The sequence below is a fragment of the Furipterus horrens genome, unplaced genomic scaffold (assembly GCF_987537825.1).
Source record: "Furipterus horrens unplaced genomic scaffold, mFurHor1.1.pri manual_scaffold_1, whole genome shotgun sequence".
Taxonomy (NCBI): Eukaryota; Metazoa; Chordata; class Mammalia; order Chiroptera; family Furipteridae; genus Furipterus; species Furipterus horrens.
Genome location: NW_028327171.1, coordinates 194,732,537 through 194,755,551, shown reverse-complemented (window position 1 = coordinate 194,755,551; position 23,015 = coordinate 194,732,537). Strand labels below are relative to the sequence as shown.

At 35.5% G+C, this 23,015-nt stretch overlaps 1 protein-coding gene across 1 annotated transcript in view; it reads left to right on the top strand.

Moving 5' to 3' along the window:
- Nucleotides 1-13,729: 13,729 nt before the first annotated feature.
- The window catches only part of INO80D (INO80 complex subunit D), a 31,966-nt gene continuing 22,680 nt past the window's right edge, over nucleotides 13,730-23,015 (top strand). The window contains exons 1-2 of the mRNA XM_090268603.1: nucleotides 13,730-13,947; nucleotides 17,347-18,092. Of these exons, the coding sequence (XP_090124729.1) occupies nucleotides 13,730-13,947; nucleotides 17,347-18,092 (964 nt within the window). The remainder of the gene's footprint in view (nucleotides 13,948-17,346; nucleotides 18,093-23,015) is intronic.

Here is a 23,015-nt window from a genome sequence, read left to right as displayed (position 1 = left end):
AATTTATGCTAATGTAACTTTGTCCCAGAGCCCTGACTTCAGTGATGCTGATTTTAGACAATACTTGTGGCTATTTTGAGAAACTTGCAAAGATACTCTCCACTAAAGCTTCAAGTTAAAACCTAGAGCCTCTCTCTCTCTCTCCCTCCCTCCCTCCCCACTTAAGAAGCCTTGGTTCACATTCTTTTCAAGACAGCTTTTCAGTGAAATTTTATTTGTTAGCATGATATCCTATCAGACACATTTGGAGTGTGCTTTGGGTTCTCATCCCAGCTCTTCCACTGGTTGGGTTACTTCATCTTTGTTTTTTTTGCATGGAAAATGGAAATAGCACTTTTTGAGGTAAGGATGAGATGAGATAGCCCCTGTGTTTTTGGCTCTTAGTTGGTTCTCCTTAAATATTAATTCCCCTAGCCCACCTTCCCTTTCTATTAACACCATCTAAATACCATTTCTTACAAGTATTTACTTTTTTTCTACTAAAAGTAACACATTCTCAGACGCATCCCGCTCAGACCTATTTGTCCCAGGAGATGACCACTGTTAACATTTCGTTTTTCCTTTCTCTGTTCTGTGTGAGTGTGTGCGCATATAACGGAGGCTTAATCCTAGGGTTTTCCTTTTAACAGTGTCGTGTGGTTTTGGTTGGTTAAAGCTGGGGCTCTGGAGTCAATCTGGCCTTGGATACTACCTATGGGATTTGCGCAGATTACTTAATCTTATTCTCAGTTTCTTCATCTGTGAAAGGTGATAAGCAGACCTTCTTCATAGGGTTGCTGTGATGATTGAATGAGGAGCTGCACAAAAAAAGCCTTTTAAGTGTGGTACCTGGTGCATGACCTTTAGATAATATTTTTCTCTAAAGATTTTCAGTATTCTCCATGTTAATTTTTCAATGTGAATGAGTTCTTGATTCAGTATATACTAATAATACTTGTGAATTCTGAGTACATATAGAATGTTATAATTACCTTCGTGGAGCAAATAAATATTTTTGTAGCAGTAAGAAAATAAGCAGTATATTCATTAAAACTTTCAGCAGCTTGACATTAGTCTAGTCTCTGTTGTTGAATTCTGTGAGTTGTCAAATGTCAAGGAGTACTAAGAACAGTCGTGGCCACTCGCCTGGGAGGGTAGAATGCTTACCCCAGGTTGATGGTAGGAGTTGCCGGTGCCAGCTCTGTTTCATTCATTTAACCGAAACTGTGGGCGCTCTAATACAGACACATTCTCTACCCTTGAGGAGTTTTTAGTCTAGTGGAGAAGGGAAAAATGCTGACATTTGCAATCTTAAATGATAAGGGATAGATTTGCCTGGAGGCAGCAAAGCTATTTATTTTGGCTGCCCTGGGGCAAGTCTTAAAGTGAGGGCTTTCCAGGGATGTTTCCGCCCTAAGCAAATGGGAAGAATTTCAGAAAGGCACTTCTGAAGGTAGGCCCTGAAAGTATGAATAAATACCTGAGGACAATAGAGTATTCTGAGTTGCAAATTGTAGGAGTTGTAGGAATAGGAATAAGTAGTGGGGGAAGGAGAGGTCAGCCTGGCCAGGTCCTAAGGAGTTTCTGTGTTAGGCTAAAAGAGTTTGGATTCCTTTTACATTTGTAAGCAGATCCTGAAGGCCTTTGGCCAAATAAATCATTTGCGTTTTAGAGGACTGGAGTTGCACAAAGAATGGAATAAAGGTGGGCAAGACTGGAATTAGACCAGTGAGAGAGCTACTGAGAAGAGAGTGGAGGTTTGAACCAAGGGGGTGGCAGTGGCAAGGCTGTGGAGAGAAGCAGGGAGGCTGGTGCCAGAGGTGAAATAGCTGCCTAAGTTGACCGGACTTAGATTGGGGAGTCATCCTTGCACAGATGACAGCTGAAGTTGTAGAAGTAGAAAAACTTGGCTTAGTCAGTGGTTCTTAGTCCTTTTTTGAGAATCTGATGAACTTTGTGGACCCTTTTCCAGAAAAATGCATTTATTCACATTCACAGTTGGCTTGAAACCTGGGATAATAACCTCGTCTTGGGGTAGAAATAGAGTAGACATTAAAACAAAAGCCCGTAGAAATGTCTTGTTTAATCCACCCTTTTTTTGTGTTTATGTGTGACTTTATCACTGCCATTTCTTAGATGAGGGTACAGATTTATAAAATTTCTCAAGGTCATATACATCTTGTATTTTGACACTTTAAATGTATTGCCGACATGGATAAAAGTTAGGATATTTTGTGAGATTATTTGGATTTTTATCTTCTGAAAAATTGGAAACCCTGGGTTGAGTGCAATTTTTTTCTTTTTTTTATTGTACCAGTTTACTGGAACTGGTTTGAGTCAGTCCCCTTTTGACGAGCAGTTTGCCAAAGTCTGCCCCTTGCCCACCTTGGTGGTCCGTGTAAAGTATTTCATCTAGCATCCCTATAAAATCAGATGAAGAGAGCCCTACGGAACATAGACACTGGAGCGTGGGGCATGAGAAACTAAGCCAGTGACTGAGCAGCCAGCCAGAAAGAGATATTCAGGAAAGAGAAAGTGCTCAACAGAGTCAAATGCTACAGAGAGGTCAAGGAAGATAAGAATTGAACAGTGTCTGTGGAGTTTAGAAACAAAGAGGCCATTAGCTTCAGATTCTTAGAACAAAAGAACTTTGAGGACTATAGCTACAACTTTTCTTCTTGTCCTGCAATGTAGGGTTTCGGTGACAATTGAGAGCGACTGGCATAGACAGGAACTCAGAAAGCATTTGTTGTGAAGGATGATTAACTGGTGCTAATAAAGGCTGTAACCAAGTCAGTCATTGCTCATTCTGCTAGCATATTCCGACACAAAAACGTTGGTATACAGATGCTGTATAGAATGCAGACAATATTTTTAGTATTAGATTTTTAATATGGATTATAGGGGAGAATGCTCAGTGGATTCTGTTAGCATAGCCCTAAGAAGGTAGGAGGGCCTGACTTGATGGGGAATTACACTGTACCATTCAGAAAACCGCTAGCAGCTGGAGAGTGTGTTTTAGCTCTGTTGAGTCTAGATTAAAATGATAATAATCCTAATAAACTACTACTTACAGCTTCTAATAGTAGTTAACATTAAGTAATTGCTATGTGCTGAGTTCCATGCCAAGCATGGTTCATGAAATACCTAATTTAATTCTAAACGACTCAACTTTGTACATACTATTATAATTCTCTCTTTACATATGAGAAAACTGAAACCTAAATAACTTGCCCAAGGTCATAGACCTAGTAATTAGAAGAACCAGATTTGAGCACCATCTCTGATACTCACTAGAGCCAATATGTGTTCTCAACTTCTGCATAAACTCTCCTTTACCTTTCTGACAAATCAGATAAGGAACACAACTACTGTAAAGGCTATTTACATTTAAATTCATAACGCAAACTTATTTTTCCAGTGCAGTTTGGCATATAATAGACATTCAATAAGCATTTATTTGATTTATTTTTAAATATTCTAGTGTGAACTTTATACTAAATATTGTTTATATTTTTGGGTGATAGGCAGTTTTTCTCACTGATCTTTCTCTTCAAATCACATCAGTTGATTTTCATTATTTCTAATTTTATTGCTTTTCACATTGATATGTGGGGTGTTAGTTTTTTTTTAAATTAATATAGTCATCTGTTTAGTATTGCATTACATATTTTGCTATATGAAGTTGAATTAAAACTAAAAACAGCTTAAAATGGGGCGATCTTTTTTTAAGACTAAAGTGTGACTCTGGGATAAGTATTCTTTTCATTTGTATTAACTATATTAGAAAACTAACACTGAGAATTTAGGTTCATGCTGGATTTTAAAAAATTGTAAGGTATATTGTAGTTCTAGGCTCTTAAAAGGGGGGGGTAGAATATAAACTTACAGGTGGCAATTAGGGAAAAATACTTTGGCAGTGAAATGAACATGCTTCTGAAACATGAGACTCAAAAGAACAGTAATGACATAGAGATTCCACATGGAGGTGATATAGCAGCAGTCCCAAAGAGAATAATGTTCATATTTTTGTCAGATTGGTTTATGTTGCTGTTGGAAGACTGAAAAGGCTGTAGGTTGCCTTTGTTAAAACTTATCTGTTTTTTCTCCCTGCTAATGCCTTATTTCTCTATATTTGCAAGATGAAAGAAACAATAGAAAGGAATTGTTTTATTTTTCAATTAAACTCAGCATATAATATCAAGGAGGATTTTTTTTTTTAAAGATTTTACACCTAACCATATTATCTACTCATGGATTCCAGTATAATGGATATGTTTACTGTGGATATATTCTTTCTGTGAGACTATTCTCAGTAATAGTTCTTTTTGCTTTCTGGTAATAATTGAGTAAAGGTGTATAATCTACTGCTAAAGTGCTTAATTACCTGCATTCTCCTCCTTAAGGGAGCATAGTTCCGTTTATATTCTAAGCAAGTTATTTCCATAGCTTTGAAGATAATATCTTCTATAGTTGTTAATGAATTGAGTCTAGATAGAATTTTTTCCTTCCTCTTTTAAGTGGGATTCATCATGTGTTACAAGGTAGTTTCTTTATGGATTAGACACATGATGGTACTTAGATATTAGGTCTGTGAGACATTTAATTAAGATCATGTGGACTTTATATATTCTGTGTTTCCTCTCTTCTTTATATCTTACAATGAGAAAGAGTAAAGGCCATGTGAATTTCACCTTCGGTGGAGTAGGGGTAAAGAACTTGTGTTGTGGGAGGCCAGATGTAAAGGATGAAGAAAATGTAGGGTCTTTCCCTGAAGTCGGCCTTAGTGCTTGTATCATGATTTCTTCTTTAATTAAAAAAGAAAAACCTATTAAAATAGAGAAGACTAGAGGAATAGTTGTTTCAAGTTTACAGGCAGGGTGATTTTAAAGAAAAGATTTTGTTTATTCTTAGAGAGAGGGAGAGGGGGAAACAGGCCCAAATCAGGGACTGTGCCGCAACCCATGCCCGTGCCCTTGCCCTTGCCCTGACCAGGAATCGAACCTGGCAACCTTTCGCTGCCCAACCAACTGAGCTACGCTGGTCAAGTCTATAGACAAAGTGATTTTGTTATTAAATAATACTCACTTAGAAGAAAGTTAGATTTCGAAGCAGAGGGCCATTTTTCCCATTCATTCCTTTTATGATATATAAAGTGAGTCTCAATTCATCAGGGGATTGAAAAATATAAGTGTAAAGATTAAGTCGAGCTTTTAAAAGAGGGATTTGAAAATGGTGAAACTGGCCGATTGGTCAAAAGGAAGATGCAGAGAATGATACAAAGTTGGCTTTTATTAGGACTTTAAAACATTAAAAATAAAAATAAAAAAATGAGAAGAAAAAATTAATCATTGATAGATGTAAAATATAATTAAGATTGAAGAGAAGTTGTTTATAAGATTTTGAAATTAAACACCTTTTTGAAATGGCATAGAGGTCAGTAATGAGAGCTTTCCTACCCATGGCAAATGCTGAAAGAGGGCAATTGGATAGACCAATGAATTCTTAGAAGAAAGTTGACTAGGTAAATTTTAATGCGTTAATACATTTTTTAAACATTATTTGCTAAATAGACATTGGGTAGCAAATTATAGGACATTTAATAAAATGTTTGATGTTATTTAATGAGATATGCTAGAATATTCAAAAAATTTTAAAGCTAGATTATAATGATTTTCTCTTGTATATGACTATGGCTATTAGAAATTATTGGATAAACTCTAAAGTACTAATTTAGTGAATTTTAGAAGTTATTAAATGATCAGTGGGTGAATCTAGTAACCTTTGTTTTGGGTAGACAACCTGGAATTAAGAGTTACTGTCACAGAAGCTATTTATGTAGGCAGCATGTACTTACTGAGCACCTATTAACTGCTAGGCCCTGGTATATAAAGATGAACAGAAAACTATGCATCCCTCTGGGACCTTACTTTCTAGGAGGAAAGACAAAAGAAGAATGGGCAATTAAAGAGAATGTGATGAGTGCCGAGACAGAGAAATGCATGAAGTACCTCACCAGAATATCTAACTAACTCTACCTTTGGGAATCTGCATGTGGTGACAGCTAAGCTGTGCTCTGAAGGATTAGCCTAAGAGCAGGTGCAAAGAGGGAAGACGTCCATTGCTCTGGACAGAGGTGGCAGCCTGATCTTAGGCTTGGTGGCACTTGGGGTGCTCAGAGTTGTGGTGAGGTCCTCCAATTATTCATCTCCTTTATTTTGGGGTGCTCAGTGCAGTGGCAAAGTTCTCTATTCATTTCCTTTCTTTTGGGGTGCTCAGTGCTGTGGCGAGGTCCTCCAATTAATCATTTCCTTTCTTTTGGGGTGCTCAGAGCTGTGGTGAGGTCCTCTAGTTATTCACATCGCATCTCATAGATTATAATCTTCTAAAGGCAAGAGTTATGTTTCTTACTATTAAATCCTCCACAGCTTCATGGAAAATGATGGATTTTTCATAAGTGTTTTAATAAGTAAATACTTGCCATTAAAGCTATAATCATGCCAATAACAATGGAAGTGAATTGAATCAGATTTAGTAATTTCTTTAATAGCATGTTGACTCATTCAAATAAAAAAATGAAGATTATTACAAAAGTAATTGTAAAAATTACATAATCTGTCTTATGATTTTATTTTAGTATATGGAGTGGGCAAAAGTACATTTATATTTGCAAAACAGTTTATTCTTATATTATACAAACAACTGTAAACCTCCTTTTGCCTATCCCTGTATTTTACTATGTGGAATTTTGAAAGATATTTCTGGTTAATGATAGCAGAATACTGACATCTCTGTACTCCTCTCTAAACTAGCTAAAAATAACAAGAATGAGAAACAGAAAAGAAATTCAATCCTGATAACTAATAAAACATTGTAATCAGAATATATGAGTTAGTGCTATTAAGTACAGTGAAAATTGACCCAGGGCAAGAGAGGATACCTGGAGAGGATGATTTTCTTCCTCTAGAACTCAGGCAAAGTGAGAGGGGCAGCTTTCTCCCAAGGAGGTGGGTGACCCACTTGCGGACACAGCCAGTAACTTCATACTTGGAGCGGCAAAGTGGTATGTGCATTGGACTCTGTGAGCAGCAAGAGAGGTGGGGTTAAATCACAACCCATACAGTCATACTATTTCTGCAACAAGTTTAGAGGAGAAACTGGCAGTAAACAGCTTTACAGCTGCTGTTCTTCGTCCACTGAGGAGAAATAAAGCCTACATTATCATTCCCTAAAATCTATGTCATATAGGCCCCTGTGAGTTGGAGAGACTAGTCCAGCATTGAGTCAAACCTCAAGAGGAGAGAGTGTAAATAAGACAACAGAAAGAGATAAAAGTGAACTGATGGAACCTGGGTACAAAATAAAAGAGAAAAATACAGTTGTAAGAGAAATGAAAGTCACTTTAAAAGCAGCAGATATACACTATAGCTGGGGATAGTGGAGGTAAGCTTGAGAAATTTGAGCAATCCAAAATTGAAAAAGTAAAATTTAAGAAGATGAGAGAGAGATGGAATATATATGGTAAATATAGCTTACCAATAATTGATATCCCTGAAGAAGACAGAATAAATGAAGCAGAAAAAAATTTCAAAACATTAATAAGAGTTTCCCACAGTAAAAGAAGACTTGAAATTATAAAATAGTTTCTAGTCCTTAAATATGAAGACTTATTGTTAGGTCAAAATGGAAAAAAAATATCAAGCTCCCTAAAAAATATAGAGGCTGGCTTCAGGCTTTTTCATTCTAGAAGACATGGTAAAAATATACAGTAAGAGGACCAAAAAAATATGACCCAAGAATTTTATGTCCAAGCAAGGTATAGTTTAAGTATATTATCCGTTGATATATATTTCCGAACAGAGAAACCATGGTTGTGATTCCATAAGTCAGCCTTGGGTAGGGGGTAGAGAGGAAGGGGGTTAGAGATGAATTGAAAGATAAATTAAAAGGATTAGTGATTAGTATTGACTGAATTTACATGTAGAACCAGTATTAAAATGTTATAAACTATGCCAGTGTAGAAATGATATAAGGGAAAAATACTGTGTTTGGGATGGGTAGTTTAAAAATATGGAAATTTTATTGTTCTTAACATGAAATCAATCATGATGATGCTAAGTATACTTATTTTTTTAGTGTGCAGTAAAGAAATGTTATCTAAAGGACACATTAAATCTTTCAAGAAAACAGGCTATATAATGAAATATGTAATAAAAAGATAGAATTGAAAGCAATGCAAAAAATGATAATAAGTTAAGATGAAATATTTGCCATATGAATATCAAATTATAAATTGGATAAACTTAGTAAAAGAAAATGACACTCAGGGCAAAAAAGTCAAACCAATTAAGAGTTTCATCTGAAATGGGACCAGCAGATAATACTTTAGGCTTTGCAGTCATACAATCTCTGTTGCAACTATTCACCTCTACCGTTACAGCATGAAAGCAGCCATAGACAACATGTAAAAGAATTAACAGGATAGTGTCCCAATAAAAGTTTATTTACAGAGGTAATCGGTGGCCAAATTTGTCCTGTAAGCAAGAGTTTTTGATCCATGATTTAAAAGGATGCTGCAGGAAACTTGAGAGTTAAAAGGATGGGGAAAGACTTAACTGGCAAATTCAAACACAAAATGAGAGTCCAGGTATTTGTGTCAGACGAGGTTGAATTCAAGACAAAAATCATTACTTGAGTTGCATTTCCTAATGATAAAAGATGATGGTCTAGTGGTTATGAATCTCATATATCAAATAATACAGCGTTAAAATTTGTAAAACAAAAGATATAAGAAACAGATAAATCAGATTCTAGTAGGGGACTTTGACTCATCTTTTTCAGCTCTTTTCTTTGCCTTATTTTTTCCCTTTATTTTTATTGTCAACTCATACAGATGTCCCCACCCTTCCCACCCCCACTCCTTGCCTGCCTTTATTCATCCTCTGCTTTCCCTTCCCTCTGGCCATCACCACACTGTTGTCTGTCGTCGTCGTCCTCCTCGTCGTCGTCGTCGTCGTCGTCGTCGTCGTCGTCGTCGTCGTCGTCGTCGGCAGCCGTCCGTCTCGAGAGACGATGGTGTAGCTTCTTAAGAGTCTCTCTGCACCGCCGAGAATGGTTGTGCAGTCCGACTCGGGAGTGACACGGTATCTGTCTCCTCCCATGTTGAATCGACATCTTGTGATGACGCTGGAGTGTCCTCTCCAGTGAAGCTGAAGCTACAGAGCCTGGGCAGGGTGATATGGAGGGTCTGCTGTTGCCCATGCAGCAGACCCCCCCTCTCTTCGCAGCTGAAGGGTCCAAGGGAAAGACGGAGTCGATACAGCTTGGGTTCAGGTGCGCCGCAGGAGTTGCCGGTGTTGACTACAACGTCAAACGGCCTTAGGGACTCCGGCTCCGGATTTTCTGTCGGGGTTTACTCCCTTAGCCTTTCCCCTGAAGAGGTATGCCGCAAGGCAGCGGAGGTTTTTTGTCTGTACCTATGGGTTATGCATATATGTTCTTTGACTAATCCTTTCACTGTCTTTCATCCAGTCCACCTCTCCCCCTGTCAGACTGTTCATATGTCTATGACACTGTTTCTGTTTTGTTCGTCACCTATTTTGCTCATTAGATTCCACATATAAGTGAGATCAATATGGTATTTGTCTTTCTCCAACTGGCTTATTTCACTTAGGATAATAATTTCCAGGTCCATCCATGCTGTTGCAAAAGGTAGATTTCCTTTTTAACAACGGTGTAGTATTCCACTGTGTAAATGTACCACAGCTTTTTTTATCCATTCATCTGTTGATGGGAACTTGGGCTGTTTCCAGATCTTGGCTTTTATAAACATCTCTCATAGCAATATCTTTCAACTCTTGATAGAGCAACTCTACAAAATAAGTAATAACAAAGTGGATGTTAATACCCTAATATATGGTATAACAAACAACATACCCTGGAAACAATGAATGCACTTTTTCAATAGTATCTAGTAGGCCCTTGATAATAAATCTGCGATTTAAAGAAAATCTCACTCATATTCAAAAAGCAGAAATACATGCAGATTATGCTCCTTATTCTTAACTAGAACTAAAACAAAGGAAAGCATAAAATTCTACCATCTGAAAAAATTTAAAAACTCCAGTCAAAGGAGAAATTAAAATATCAAATCCAAATAAACTGGAAAGTACTGATAATCATAATTATGTATACTAGTACCCATGGAATATAGCTAAAGCAGTACTCAAGAAAATTCCTAAATTACTAAGCAAGAAATAATGAAAATGGAAGAAAGTCAGCCCAAGAAGTTACAAAAAAATCAAAATAAATGAAAGGAAAGCAGAAAGAACTATCAAAGATAAAAGCAGAAATTAATTAGAAAACATGCATGGAGATACTAATGAATCCTAGAGATTTTGGTTTGTTGTTTTTTTAGAGGATATTGGTAAAAATATGAACCACATAAACCCTATTGAACCTGCCATGAACAAAGGAAGAAAACACAAATATCACATGTGTATAACTGAATACACAGAATATGAGAAGAAAGAGATAAAAGTGACCTGATGGGATGTGGGTGCAAAAAACCTGATTCACTACAAAAAAGCATTACTAAGCCCAGGCAACCTTCTAAGGATCATTATAACTACCATGCTTTTTAACTTATTCAAGAACATAGAAAGATTTTCTAAATTATTTTTTGAAGTATTATATTGATACCAAATTCTGGCAAAGCACACAAACAGAAAATTTGCCCTTTCTCAAAATACAAAAATCTTAAAAATTAGCAGCTATAACTCAGCAACACATTAGAAGAATAATACATAGTGACAAAGTTGCTTTTATCCCAGAATTATATGAAGAAGAATTCAGTAACAAGATATACTGAACACCATATTTTAAAAAGTACAAAAGAGAAAAATGATCTCAGAAGCTGAAAAAGATTTTGGTAAAATTAACTGTTAATTCTGAGTTTTTTTTTTTTTTTTAAAGAACAACTCTTTATTTTTAAAAATATTTTTAAAATATTTATTTATTTTTAGAGAGAAGGGAAGGGAGAGAGAAAGAGGACGAGAAACATCAATGAGTGGTTGCCTCTCTTGCATTCCCAACTGGGGACCTGGTCCACAACCCAGACATGTGCCCTGACTGGGAATCGGACCAACAACCCTTTGGTTCCCAGGCCGGAAGAACAACTCTTAATAAAATAGGAATTACTTAATACTTCCTTAACATAACAGGAAATACATTATGATAAAAGTCAGCAATTTTCTTACTATTGACTAAAAGCAATCTCATTTTAAAAGTCGGGAGTAAGAATGGTAGCTGTTATTAACATTGTTCCAGTAGTTGTGGCCAATTCAAATGAGGAAAAAAATGTGTAAAACTGAAAAGAAAGGGAAAATCAGTCATCAGATATGATTGCATACCTTGGAATATGTCAAAGTAAAAAGTAAACATTGCCCTTCATATCCCTCTATGCCTGCCCTCAGACACCATTCTTGATTTGTAAAATATTATCATACATATGGATATGTGGGTTGCTTTTTTTCATAATGACAAATTGATTCTGTAAATTACTTTTTTCTCTTATATCCAGTGTGGGTTTTTTTCTGAAATTATAGATTTACTTAAACTAACCCATGAAAGATTTATGTGTGCCAGGTGGATGAATATGCCAAAGAGTGTAAAAGTGAAACAGCATGGGTTTGCTCAGAAATAGTTCCTGTCCTGAACATCCAGACCTTCAGGGCAGCTAGATTCAAAATTTAGTCCCAACTTTCTTTTTTGTACTCTAATAAAGTGATAAAGTGAATGGGGAAAGCTATTATTTTTGTTTTGTTAGTATATGATTAGGTTTACTCAATAATGAATGTGATATTTTTTAAATTAAAAAATGTATTGTTTATGCTATTACAGTTGTCCCAATATTTCCCCCTTTGTCCCCTCCCCCCAAATGTGATTTTTATTAACCAAAATAAAATTTCAGGGTGTTCTTTTTTTTATTCTATTAGTGTAAGTGAAATCCTTCTCAAGGGTAATACAAATTAGAGTGTAGTAATAAGAATTAGCACAAATAATAATTTTCATTTGTTCAGTGCTTAACGTACAGGGCACAAGGAACAGTACTTATGTGTTGCATGCACTGTGTCATTGGATCCCTGGAGCAGCCTGAGTATAACGTAGCTACTGTTATTATCTCTCTTTTACTATGAGAAAACTGAGGTTAAACGACTTATTCAAGATAACTAAGTCCAGATTTTGGACTTGAGCAAACATGTCTTCTTACTCCGCCAGCATTTACGTATATTGTCATTCACTGGTATAAGGAATTTCATAATGAGTTTAGTAAAGGAGCGAGTCCTCCTGGGGTTTTCCTGTAGCTGGTATCCGAGCCGTTTCATCAGACATGTGGGTGACTTTCAGAGTGTCGATAAAGTGTGTTAGACCACATCAGCCCACTGCAATCCTGACTTGACAAATTAGTTAATTCAATTTCATTGTAGACTATATAGTGTTATATAAATGCTTGTGCTTGAACTTCTGTGTTGAGAGAGAGAGTATTGTGTCATTTCTTTCTTCCATTTTCTTACTAAGCCTTCAGACTCCTAAACTATGGTGATTATTCTATTTAACGTAACTGGGAGTGCCATGTGGTACAGAGCCCTGACTGAATGGTGGAAGTAGGTCAGTGACTGGTCTTTGGGCTCAAGAAGTTCATAGTTTGGATGGGATAAGTGAGGGGGAAGATTAAAGGGAAACTGACCTTTTTAAAAACAGCAATTTGCTCTTTTTTGTATTTCATAGAAACATTTGCTACAAATTGCCAAAGACTTGGCCAATTTATCAAAAACTGTATAGACCAGTGGTTTTCAACCTTCCTAATGCCGCTACCCTTTAATACAGTTCCTCATGTTGTGGTGACCCCAACCATAAAATTATTTTTGTTGCTACTTAATAACTGTAATTTTGCTACTGTTATGTCATAATTAAATATCTTATATGCAGGATGTATTTTCATTGTTACAAATTGAACATAATTAAAGCATAGTGATTAATCACAAAAACAATATGTAATTATATATGTGTTTTCCGATGGTCTTAGGCGACCCCTGTGAAAGGGTCGTTCGACCCCCAAAGGGGTTGCAACCCACAGGTTGAGAACCGCTGCTGTAGACTTTCTGAAGGAAGTTTGATGCCTATTGGCATTGTAAAGAGATTTGGGTTCTAAAAAAAAGCACCAGTAGTTAAATGAAAAGACCTGCCACCTTATGATGTTTGTTTGGTGGAAGATTCCTAACTGTTCTTGAGGTATTTTCAAAACTTAACCAGAGGAGAAATTATTTAGTTCAATTTGGAGGGGTAAGGTAACAATATTTTATGCCTCTTATTATTTGAATTCAGTATTAGGATGATGGATTTCAATGAAGAATCCATCCCATTAGAAGGGTGGTTGGTGTCCTAGTATTTTACTTTGTTGTTGAGCAAGCTTTGCTTATTTCATTTTGTTAACTAGGCCTTTTGATATTTTGTAGACAATCTGCTTCATCTTGATTCTGCAGCATTCCAAAGTGTGGTATCCTGGGGGTTCTCTTAACATTGCAATGGTGCAGAAGATTTAAAATCAGGTATGGCTGTGGGGCCAGAAGTCCCTCAGTGAAATTCTCAACTTAAATCTGCCTTATACTCTCTGATTTATCATCTGGATTTCTTTTTTTGTGTGTGTGGTGGTCTTTTAGCTGATGTTCACAAGGAATAGAGTCACGTGATGTATGAAGGGAAACATATACACTTCTCTGAGGTTGACAATAAGCCCTTGTGCTCGTATAGCCCCAAACTGTGCAAGCAGCGGCGACTCAACGGCTACGCTTTCTGTATCAGACACGTTCTGGAGGACAAGACTGCCCCCTTCAAGCAATGTGAATATGTGGCCAAGTATAACAGCCAACGCTGCACCAACCCCATCCCCAAATCAGAGGATCGTAGGTAAGAGCTAATAATGGGATTCTAGCTTTGATTTAATTAGGGGGCCTAGAATTTTTCTTTTGATATGGTGAATGTAAATGATGCTCTCTGGGAGTAACCTAAGTAAACTCTGAAATGCTTCGAAAGATGAGAGAGGGCATTAAAAAAAAATGGAGTAGTAAATTTGGGGAATTATTTGAAAAGTATGTTTGAGTTTTATTTTTTATTGATTTAATAGACATTTTAGGATTATTAAAAAAATTTTTTTCCCTCAAAGTTGTTGCTTGACATCTTGGTACTGATATGTTTAGTTTGCAGCCTTATAAAGTGTTTCTGACTTCTCTACTTAGTTTTGTCATCTGCCTAAATGAGAAAAGTTGTACAACTACTTAAGTGTTGTCATTAATGATAATTTTGAAATTTTTAAGTGTGCTTGAAAGGTAGCAAAGGGTATGTACTTATGGAAAGAGCATTATTCAAAAGAATGTTACTTGAATCACTTAGATTTACTTTCTAGCAGACTTCTAAGCAGTATTTGGCATTGTTTTATAATCATGCCTCTTGGTTAAAAAGTTTTATATAGAGTATTTTTCTCTAAGTTAGAAACTGCTTTTTCATCATAAGGGTAGGTTTTATTACTAGAACTATGAATTTATGCTTTGCTGAATGAAAAAAAAATAAAATGGGTTTGTAAAGAAGAAGTCTTATACTCGTTGTTCATCTTTCATACTTGTAGGAAAATTCACACTGTATTTCACATGTAATCTATTTTCATTTCTCTTTAGTTCTCCAGAAACCATGTTGATCACTGTAGGATATTACAGAGGGAAGCATGCTTATTTAATAAGAAAGTTTCAAATATTTGCTATCTTCAGGTAGAAAATTTGAACTTTTTACCTCTCTTAGAATACGTATACATATATATTGCTTATGTATAGGAACAAGGATAAACTTTTTACTTCTATCTTAGAACATATATCATCCTTGTTCCTATACATTCGCAAATGCTACCTGCATAAATTGGTTGATAAGGAATCATGTATTTTATATGTCACAGTGAGCAATTTTTTTCACTTTTAGGATGAAATAAATAATTCGTGTTGATAGAGATCCCACAAAAATTAGTATTAGTATAATGTGGTGATTTGGGAATACTCTTAGAATTTCTAAAGAGCACTTAAGGCTTCAAATTACAATACCCGAAAGTTAAAAACAGCTGCTTAGTGAGGTAAGGAATAAAATTTTAATCTCAGGTGAGAAAGGGACCACTGTATTAGGGTAAACATATCTGTCCAGTTGGTTTTAGCAGACCGAAAATGATAATTTCTTACCCCTGTCCTTTTTAAACTTAAAGAATGGACTTGGATTAATTTTTTATTTCAAGCTCCATTATAAACACATCTCTATTATAATTGTGTCTTAAATTTAGTTTATCACAGTTGCAGTTGTCAACTGGATTTTTTATTTGTTTAGCTAAAGCTAGTATTAACTAGTTAAGAGCAAGAAGAAAAGTAAGTCATTCTGAGTTTGTCCAAAATATTAATTCTGTAAAGCATATATCTTCACCTATATATTCTGGGTAATTTCCTCTTTTTAGGACAAGATAAGGGAAAGGATTTTTGTGTTGCTATGTCAAGAAAAGCTGTACTTGATAAGGGCTAATACATATATTTTTTTCAAAATTGGCCCAAAAACATGAATGCAAATGATATAAAAATATATATGCATACACATATATATTTGGCACTAATGTTTTTGTTTGTAGGATTGTTTGAAATATATTAAAGTAGAATTTAGCAGAGGTAATATTCTTATGTTACCTCAAGAAATCCAGGTTGAATTTATGTAATATGTCTTCACCTGTGTATGAATATGATAGTTGTAACTATACTATATAACATACTGTAAAAAAAGTTAATATTCTTTTGAAAATTACTCTTATTATTGTTGATGCAGTTACTCCTTGGACACTTAGGGATTTGGGATGCTTTATATATTGTTTTAGAAGAAAAAATTTCCAAGCACTTTTAATTGACTAAATTATTGGGTTGGTGGTCAGCTAGAGGAAGCTCCTTGATAACTGGTGACTAACTTCTCTGCTATGTATTATAAATGCTAACTTATGGGATTCCAGCTTTTTACATTCAGTAGAAGTATTGGCATAATTAAAAAGTAAAGTCCATTTTCTAAGCTAAGGCTCATTACTGTAGCCTTGGTTTCTCAGAGAGATAAGTGCTTATATATTAAGTTGGGTTATTTTATACAAAATGACTATGTATATTTTTAGTAGTATATATATTTACCAAGAAATTTCTTGTTATCTGTACATTTCTATTTTAAAACACTTTAATTAAGATATAATTCACATCTCATACAATTCACCTATTTAAAGTAAACAATTCAGTATTTTTTATTATATTGACAGGGTTGTGCAACTGTCATCATCTTCTAATTTTACATTTTTATCCCCCTAGCAGAACCCATTAGCAGTTATTTCCCTGTGTAGTAACTCTTTTAGACTAGAAACTCATATTTGCATACTTATTTTAAATGCTGTTCATAACCAAGTAGGCTGTTCTAATTCTAGTCCTGGAGAATGTTTTAGCAGAGGCAGCAGCGTTTTCAGGAGTTTAGACTGTTGTGCTCGTGCTGCAGGAGTGGCCAGAGTGAGTGGCAAGGGGGGCTGGGGCAGGCAGTGCGTGCGGTCCGCCTCTGCGGTTACCTAACGAGGCACATAGAAGCCTCATTGACCAGTTCATGCTGCCTACGTGTAAATGAGCAGAGAGCCTGATTTCTCAGTTAAAAAAAAATACCCCCACCTCATTTTTTTCCTAGAAGAAACTAATCCTTTTATGAATTTGAAAGTGAGTGGAAAACAGCAACAAAAACTATTTACTATTTGTTGGTAAGCCTCTTTGTACAGTTATCACTGAAGCCCTTTCTCTTGTGGGCCACAGCTTTATGAATCTGTTCTGTGTGTGTGTAAAACATACAGTGGACACTTGACATTCTTAAGGGTTATGTCATAAGATCTTTATGAATCTCTAAATACTTGAATGACATTGGAACAGAAATATTTTTTCTCCACAAGAGAATTTTAAGTGACTCTTGATGAATGACTTTGTTTGCTATGAATACAGAAGAACAAAGCAGTCAGAGAGGCGATAGCTGGATGCCTTCTCTCTTGACAGCCTCTGCACAGGTACAGTTCACATCTTTGCTTCAGCAAAACTGCACAGACTCTGAGGATTGCTTCAGAGTAGTGGAAGTTGTGTGTATGAAATTCATGAATTTCAAGAGTTACTCCAGTCATGCATTTTTAACATATTAGGATTCATATTTTATAAAATGTAGTTTTATGTTCTGCCTTTCTTAATACCTGTCCTGAACATGTTCCCACATACATTTTTGTTTTTAAAGGTACTGCAACAGCCACTTGCAGGTACTTGGCTTTATCCCGAAAAAAGAGAGGAAGAAAAAGAATGATCCTATAGATGAGGTAAAGGTCAGGCACCAGATGGATACCATGGCCTTTAGCCTGACGGTGCCCACATTGGCCTTGAAAATGCCCAATGGACTGGATGGAATGTCCCTCTCTCCACCGGGAGCAAGAGTCCCTCTCCACTACCTGGAAACTGAGTTGGAAGACCCATTTGCTTTCAATGAGGAAGATGATGACCTAAAGAAAGGGGCAACCGTGAAAAAGAAGTTGCAGAGCAAGTTGGCCCAGAATCGGCAGCGCCAGAGAGAGACAGAGATTTTAAAAGTTCGACAAGAGCACTTTAGTCCCCCTCCTGCACCTTCACAGCCACAGCCTCCACAACAGCACTCCCACCTGTCACCTTTATCCACTTCTGTAAAACCTCCAGCGCCACCGCAGGGCTTAGTCTGCAAGTCACCTCAACCTCAGAACACCAGCCTACCACTGCAGGGAGTGGCCCCCACCACACACACTATAGCACAAGCGAGGCAGTTGTCTCACAAGAGGCCTCTGCCCCTCCTGCCATCCAGTAGGGCTCCTGTTGCGGACCCTCCCAAGACTGACCGGGTCCTTATGAAAGCCACAGCCTTCTCTCCACACTTCTCTTGTATAAGTCGACTGCAGAGACTGGTGAAACTGTGCACCCAAAAACATCAGTTGGACACTGATCTGTTTCCCCATTTAGGTGAGTCATCTATTTTACCATATTATGTATGTGTAATACAACAAATGTGCCATTTTGCAGAAGGCTTTATTTTCTTTAAATATGTTTATTAATTTGAGAGAGAGGGAGAGAGAGACATAGATGTGAAAGAGAAACATTGATTGGCTGCCTCCCATATGCGCCCTAACCAGGGATCGAACCCACGACCTAGGTATGTGCCCTGACTGGGAATCGAACTTCAGTCTGGGTGTGAATGGGAGGCAGCCAATCAGTATTCTTCAGTATTCTTTCACATCCATCTCTCTCTCTCTCTCTCTCTCTCTCTCTCTCTCTCTCTCTCTCTCTCACTCTCTCTTTCATCCTCTCTCCCTCCCTCATTCTCTCCCTTCCTCTCTCTAAAACCGATGAACATATATTTTTTTAAATTAAAAAAAAAAAAAGTAAATAAATAAGGGACAGTAATATATCTGTTGATTGAGTATATGGATAGATGTTTGCCCTTTTGGTATGAGCATAGGTAAAGTGCAAGCGGATATACACTACCAGGCTGTTAACATTGGCTATCTTCAGAGGATGGAATTAGACAGGGTATGTTTTTAAGGAGACGGGAGTAGTAATTCTTCTTATATAGCTTTATATTTTTTCATCTATTACTAAACCATGTATGATTTGTAATTAAAAAATGATTAAACTTAAAAAATACAGATAAACAAAATAACCCAAATGTTATTAATGCTTATTTGTTAATACCTTGGTATATTTTTTCAGATATATAAAATTGGGTTCCTGCTGTACATAGAGTGTTGTAACCTATTTTAAAATTTTTGGTACTGTATTATCAATTAGTACACAACATAATTTGTCACAGCTGAATACCTTTTCTAATTAAATCATTTCCAGTTTATATTGTTATAAAGTGTTGTAGCTGTATAACCTTGCAGTAAAGTAACTACTTGAAGTTTGAAGTAAAATAACTACTGTATATCTTTTCATTTTTCCTTCAAATAGATTCTTAGAAGCAGAAATGCAGATTCCAACTTTCACATTGTTTTAATAAGGTTTTTGATATGTGTTGCCAAATTTTCTTTCAGAATTATTTTATCATTTTAACCTTTGGAAGTATATGAGAAAGACAGCTTCTCTACAACTTTATAGCCATAGATAGTAGAAAATATAATAATAATAATTATTATTATTTTACCTTTACACATTTGGTATAAATTTTGCTTTAACTTGCATACCCGTAGATCAGTGTTTCTTGAAATTTTGGCCTTAGACACCCTTTACACTAAAAAATTACTGAGTATACCACGGAGCTTTGTGTATGTGAGTTATATCTATTGATATTTACTGAATTAGAAGTTAAAACCAGGAAGTTTTAAAAATGATAATTCTCTTAAAAATAAAAATGAACTCACCACACATTAACGTGTTCTTTTTACAAAAACTGACTATTCTTTCCAAAACAATGATAATGTGAAAAGCAGCATTGTTTTTATAGTGTTTTGCAAATCTTGATATGTGATTTGTTGGAAGTTAGGTAGATTCTCATCTTTGCTTTTGTGTTCAATCAGTCGAGATAATGTGGTTTTGGTTACTAGATTAAAAATACGGCCTTACACATTTGCAGTTAGAAAATGGAGGAACAATTTAATAGCTTTATTTTTTTTCACTTAATTGTGAATATTCTTATTTGATTCTACACCAAAATTTGACAAGTGGTAGTTTCTTTTTTTTCTTTTTTTCTTTTTAGCTTTTATTGAATTTATTGGGGTGACATTGGTTGACAAAATTATACAGGTTTCAGGTATACAATTTAACAATACATCATCTATATATTATGTGTTTCCCACCCCAAGTCAAGTCTCGTTCCATCACCATTTACCCCTTTCCCCCTCTTCTTCCTCCCCCCCACCATTCCCTCTGGCAGTCACCGCAGTGTTGTCTGGGTCCGTGCATCTTATTTTTTCTTTGCTTAATCCCTTCACCCTTCTCACCCAGCGCCCAACCCCCTCTCCCTAACAAATCTTAGTCTGTTCTCTGTATCTAAGAGTCTGCCTCCACTTTGTTATTTTATTTTGTTTATTAGAGTCCACATAATAAGTGAAATCATATGGTACTTGTCTTTCTCTGACTGGCTTATTGCACTTAGCATAATGCTCTCCAGGTCCATCCATGCTGTCACAAAGGGTAAGATTTTCTTCTTTTTTATGGCTGAGGAGTATTCCATTGTGTAGTTGTACCACAGCTTTTTTTATCCACTCATCTTGGGCTGCTTCCAAATCTTGGCTATTGTAAATAACACTGCAGTGACCATGGGGGGTGCATATATATTTTTGAATTAATGTTTTGGGTTTCTTTGGATATGTTCCCAGGAGGGCAGTTGCTGGATCATAAGGCCGTTCCATTTTTAATTTTTTGAGTTAACTCCAATACTGCTTCCATAGAAGCTGTACCCATCTCCATTCTTACCAACAGTGCATCCTCGCCAACACTTGCTATTTGTTGATTTATTGATGGTAGCCATTCTGACAGGTGTGTGGTGATACCTCATTGTGGTTTTAATTTGCATTTCTCCGATAATTAGTGACATTGAGCATTTTTTCATATGTATATTGGCCATCTGTATATCCTCTTTGGAGGAGTGTCTGTCTATTCAGGTCCTTTGTTCTTTTTTAATTGGATTGTTTATTTTTTTGGTGATGAGTTTTATAAGTTTCCTATAAATTTTGGAAATTAGCTTCTTATCTGTTATATCAGTGAATGTGTTGTGTTCTCCCATTCAGTGATTGTCTTTTCATTTTGTTGATGGTTTCTTTTGCTTTGCAAAAACTTTTTAGTTTGATGTAGTCCCTTTTTATTTTTTCTTTTGTTTCTCTTGCTTAAGGCAATATATCAGAAAAAATATTGCTGTGATAAATATTCAAGATTTTATTGCCTATGTTTTCTTACAGGATTTTTATGGTTTCAAGTCTAACATTTAAATTTTTTATCTTTTTAAGTTTATTCTTGTGTATGGTTTAAGAAGATGGTCTGGTTCATTTTTTACATGTATCTGTCCAATTTTCTCAACACCATTTATTGAATAGATTATCTTTACCCCATTTTATGTTTTTGCCTCCTTTGTCAAATATTAATTGACTATAAAGACACGGGTGTATTTCTGGGCTCTCTATTCTGTTCCATGTTGTATATGTTTGTTTTTATGCCAATACCATGCTGTTTTGATTACTATGGCTTTGTAGCATAGTTTGGTATCAGGTAGTATGATTCCTCCAACTTTGTTCTTCTTTCTCAAGACTGCTGTGGCTATTCAGGGTCTTTTGTGTTCCATATAAATTTTTGGAATATTTGTTCTAGCTCTGTGTAATACACTATTGGTATCTTGATGGAAATTGTGTTGACTCTAGATTGTTTTGAGTGGTATGGACATTTTAATGATGTTAATTTTTCCTGTCCCTGAACATAGTATATGCTTCTGATAAGGGGTAGTTTCTTTTTCTTTCTTTCTTTCTTTTTTTTTAGTGATAGTTTCTTTAAAGAGTGGTTACAAGGGGGGATCTGCAAATATATTAAGGAATTTTACATACGTTACATTAAGATACATTGATTTACCCTGTACTTTGAATGGATCTTTTACCTGTGCAAGATTCTGTAACACCATGTGTTGGTCATTTGGAAAATATTGCTTTACCTATATAGATGTTCCAAATGTTGACATTTCATCATATACAAATTTTAAATTACATTTGTTAATATTACCATCAGGTTCATCAGAAAAGTCTATTAGGAAATTGTCATACTGTCATTGAAGAATTCACATTTTCAAAATCAAGCTTTCAGGAAAAAATGTGAATTTCGTATTGGCAATGAATACTGTCCATTGTTTTTCTTGAAGTGACAGCTTCACTGTTTTAGAAAAAAATTAGTGCCAGATAATTTAAGTCTTAATAAATCAATTTTTTAAATAAAAATGGTGTTGAATGATTTAAAAAAGGAAAGCAGCAGATTTAGGTTACAATTAAAACAGTCATGCAAATACTTTTCCTCAAGACAGCCATCATACTTTCTTATACACTTTTCTTGTGTGCAACTGAGGTGCTTTGTCTACTTCACATTTAGTCACACAGAATATTATAAAGACACACTCAAGAATCAAGACTTAATAAAATAAACAATCTTTAATAAACATAGTGCTTTCTCAAGGACATTCTTAAAACTTTTTTTGTTTTTATTTAACTGCAGGTTCTGGTGTGAAACATGTAATGGCTACTAATAGTTTGGTGCCACTGCCTTGGTTCATGCTAAGCTTTTTCCATCATGTTTTTTGTTGTTTTTAAATCATCAGTGCAAAAATCAACACAGTGAAAAAGGGACCCCTGGGATCTTTGGGCTACACTTTGAGTGAGAACTGCTATTTTGGATTAATAATATAATCTTGAATATTTGTTCATATTTTCTTTGGACATTTGTATTCTATTTATTTTGCCTTTTCAATTTTTCATTCATTTTTAATGATGTGCTTCCCTTTTTATTGATTAGTAAGCTTTTTATACCTCATATTTGTTATGTTACTTCTCCCTCTCATTTGTATTTGCAATTAAATATTTATTACAATGATTTTGGAATTTTAGAAGTTAAAAATTTTAATATATTCTTCTTTTTAAGGATTTCTTCCTTTTAAATCAGTTTTTCCTACCACCTTTGGACTGTCTTCATCCCAAGAGTACTTCAGCTATGTATTTTTATTTGGTTGTTTTATTATTTGCATCTTAGTCATCAATTTGGAACTCATTAGGTGTTAGTTTTGAGGCAGAGATTTGCCTTTTTCTTTTTTCCAAATGTTTGCATCTTATTATGTCACTTACCTGTATCATCTACTAAATTTTTATTTTTAATTCCAGATGCTGATAATTTTTTAGCTTTTGAATGTTCATTTTGAAC